The sequence below is a fragment of the Apaloderma vittatum genome, unplaced genomic scaffold, assembly GCF_000703405.1.
Source record: "Apaloderma vittatum isolate BGI_N311 unplaced genomic scaffold, ASM70340v1 scaffold4113, whole genome shotgun sequence".
NCBI lineage: Eukaryota > Metazoa > Chordata > Aves > Trogoniformes > Trogonidae > Apaloderma > Apaloderma vittatum.
Window position 1 is genome coordinate 1 of NW_009709642.1, and position 3,689 is coordinate 3,689.

The 3,689-nt window shown below is 49.7% G+C and overlaps 1 protein-coding gene across 1 annotated transcript; it reads left to right on the forward strand.

Moving 5' to 3' along the window:
* Nucleotides 1-442: 442 nt before the first annotated feature.
* Nucleotides 443-1,804, forward strand: LOC104268746 (C2 calcium-dependent domain-containing protein 4C-like). Its single transcript, XM_009866994.1, has one exon. The coding sequence runs from the start codon at nt 443-445 to the stop codon at nt 1,736-1,738; it is 1,296 nt and encodes a 431-aa protein (XP_009865296.1). The 3' UTR covers nt 1,739-1,804.
* The last annotated feature ends 1,885 nt before the right edge of the window (nt 1,805-3,689 follow it).

Below are 3,689 nucleotides of genomic sequence, written 5' to 3' on the forward strand. Positions count from 1 at the left end.
AGAAAAGGGCCGGCTCCGGGCCAGCCACCCGCCTGCAGCCACTCGGGGTGCCTGGGGTCGGGGAGCAGCGAGAGAGCGAGCGAGAGCTGCGGGGGAGAATAAGCGGGTCGCAGTTGACAAGGTACGTCCTCTGCTAGGGGCGAAATACGGTGGGTTTTGTCAGACAGGGACGTCTTCCTGCGGTGCTAAGTCGGCCCTGTTTTCTCTCTTTAGTGGTTTAGTTCTGTTTGTTAAAGATAGCGTGCTGGGCCGAGGCCGCTTTGAACCTGTGGGGTGACAGGGTTTGTGCCCGTCCTGCCTTAAGTAGTGTTCTCTGTGCCTTGCTTGGCTGCCGCGTGTCCAGGAAGGATAATACTCATGTATTTCTACATCTCTGGGTGTCTGCAGGTGGATTTGTACATCGAGCGTTTCCCCTTTGAGGACCTCCTGCCCAGCTCCAGTGATGTGGTTCTTGGAAAAGATCAGAGCATCACGTGAAAACGGAAACCTCCCTAGCTCCTCCTTCCTGGGACTGCCACCTGGCCAAAATCTGCCCGAAAAAGCCCGACTGGGGGCTGCTGCTTTTCCTAATGTGCTCACGCCTGACAGAATCCCGGAGTTCTGCATTCCCCCCAGCCTAACCAGCCCTGTTAAGGGCGCTGGCTCCCACCACGACTACAGTTCAGAAGATGCAGATCGCAATTCTTCTGACCACAGCTCCGGCGTTTCTTTGCCACATCTCATTCAGGTGGAAAGTGCTGAAGAGATCCCAGCCCTGGAGGAAGAAAGCACTAACTCGGACCCACAGTCCCAAGCAGCGCTCTCCCTGCCTCACTTCCCCAGAGCCCCCACTTCCTATGGCTTCTGCACGTTGCTGGAGAGCCCCCACACCAGGAGAAAGGAGTCCATCTTCCACGGAGACCCACGTCGTGCTCTGCCCAGCCTGATGCTGTCCCGATCCAGAGCTAACACGTTCAGCGGCAAAGGGAGTGTGTCTAATCCCATCGCCATCAGTTTTGCTTCTGTGAGGCTGCCCCCCAGGCACCTCTCTCTGCACCGGCAGGGCGCCTGTGACAGCGATACTGCCTCCTCCAGCGATTCCTCTCCTTTCAGCTCCCCGCTGCTCAGCAGGTCACCTCCCAGAGCCTGCTCCCTGCTCAAAACACAGAGTCAGGAGGGATTGATCTGCCGAGCACTGAAAGCCAAGAACAAATCCAGCATGGCCAGGAACAATTCTCTCTCCACAGAGGAGAGCAGCTCCACCGATAACAGCCCCAGTGCCGTCAGGCGGGCTTCAGAGGGGCTGCTTGCCACGCAGAGATTTAGCATCTCCTGTTCCCCCATCTTTCCCCTGGACCTGACTCGCAGCCGGGAGAGACTAGTGGGAGAGAGCACTGTGGTAATGGACAAGGGAGGCGTGCTGAGGCTCTCGGCTGAATACTGCTCCGAGAATGAAAGGCTACGGATCCGCCTGATCAGTGCAGAGGGTTTGTATGATGATTCCGTAGAGCCCAAAAACATCAACTGCTGTATCACCTTCTCCCTGGTGCCAGGGAAAACACAGAAGCAGAGAAGCACTGTTATAAAGAGAAGCAGAAATCCCATCTTCAGTGAGGACTTCTTTTTCGATGGCATTGTAGAAGAAGAGCTTTACACCCTCTCTGTAAGGATGAAAGCAGTAAATAAAGGGTGCAGCATGAAACGGGACTACACCTTAGGAGAACGGGAATTGTCTTTAATGAGTGTATTGTCGGTGTAATACTTCAAACAGACTAATTTTGTCTTCTGAAAGTTTTCTACTAAATAAAATTTTGGGCTGACTTTTTTTTAAAGAAAACTTTAAAGCACTGTGTTACTTGGTTTTATTCTCATGCTATTGTGCCTTATGTTCCTGCTTAACACTTCAAACTCTGTGAGGTATTTGCTGTTAAATTGAAAGGTGGCCATGGAGCAAATCTGCTGCCTGTAGAGTAGCAAAGGAGGGCAGAAAGGCTACTTTGTCTTTGTGGTAAAGGATTAGGCAGTTACTAAGTCAAAGCTGTTCTTGTTTATAGCTTCAGAGTGTTGAAGGGTTGTTTTTCACTCGCTCTGGTCTCTAGGCAGGTACACACAGTGTGCACACAGTAGGCACCAAACCCTGGTGCAGCTCCCAGGTACTACGTCAGTTAAACAGCACTCCCATTTACAGAAAAGAATGTTTTACGTGTCCTGTGTTCAGGGAGGCGGGGAGGGGGGGGAAGAGAGAGTTTGTTTGTGAATCAACCCTTCTACAGTGGGGGTTGGAGGATTTGGACTCCCAGAGCAAGTGTTTGTGTTAAGGGTAACAAGATCAGCTTCTGAGCAGCAGCTACAAACCCCTGCAGGTTCTCTTGCTCTGCAGGGCTCGCTCTCTCCACAGACCTGGTACTATCACTGCAGACCTGTACTATCACAGACCTGTGCTACCACCTACGCTTTCGCTGCAGGGCTCTCTTTCTCTCCACAGACCTGTCTTATCAATAGGTGGCTCCTGCCTGGAGTCATTCATTCTGGAGCAGGCGATTGCTGTATCACAGTCAGCACCTTCATTTACCTTTCCTGTCCTTGGCTGACTTCATAGCTGTAAGGATGAAGTTGCCAGGTAATTGTGTTTTGGTCAAGAATGTACCATGAGCTATAACCCTCAGCAATTCAGCTATCGAATCCTTTCTGAAACTGAAGCACATAGAGTAAGATACCAGTACGGCAAGGGCAAAGGATAGTTTGGGATCTCTGGATTGAGTTTCTGCTTCAGCTAATGAATTGCTGCAGACCTTGTCTAAGTCATTGTGTTAAAATTAGGGTAATCTTACTCTGTCCTGTACCAGCAGATGGTGAGTGGCTGAGGCACTTGCTTTAACACTACAAGAAACACAAAGGTGCAGGGCTCCTGCATACTTGAGGCCACCTTTCCTCCCCCCCCTTTTTTTTTCTGCTGAGGTGGACTGGGGGCTAGGTAAAACTCGTAGGAACTGCAGCTGTGCAAGTGGGAGGAGGCAAAACCCTGTCTTGAAAGTCCAGGCCCGTTGCTGCCTCCCTTGATTAAGTTGCAGGCTTCATTATGTGGCGGTAGATAAGCCTTAATGGAGGAGCAATCCACACAGGCGTGGGGCACAGAAAAGGAAGGTTTTCTTCTGTGTTCCCTGTGAGGCTGTAGAAACAAGGTCTTGCTTGGGCCAAATCTACACCTTAAAAGCTCTTTCTAAAAGATTTCTAGCAGGTCTTCCCCCTGCCCTATTCTGGCAAGAGTATAACAGTCTGCAAATCTGTTCATGGGAGGTTCTGGTTTCAGACTTAAGTACCCGAGGAAGGATTTTTTTTCTCCTGACAGCACAAAAAGGATGTTAAATGTGACCACGAATGCTCAAAAATGCCTGCCGCTAATCCTTGATCCAGCTCACGTGAGATGCTTCTAAAAACAGAATCCTTGTACAAAGGACAATTTGCACAGGAGAATCAGTGGGTATATTCCCAGAAGCTGATTAAAATCAAATGGAATAGTAATCCCTTTGTGCTAAAGGAAAGACTTAAATATACTGATACTGTGCAGCTAGAAGTGATACACTGACACTTGTATCCTCGAATCTGGGCAAACTGACTATAAGCGAAAACCTAAAGGAAGTGGAGAGAAATAAAACTGCAAAATGTGACTTCAAGGAAGAATCATTAATGCCTCAAAAAAATGAAGCCTA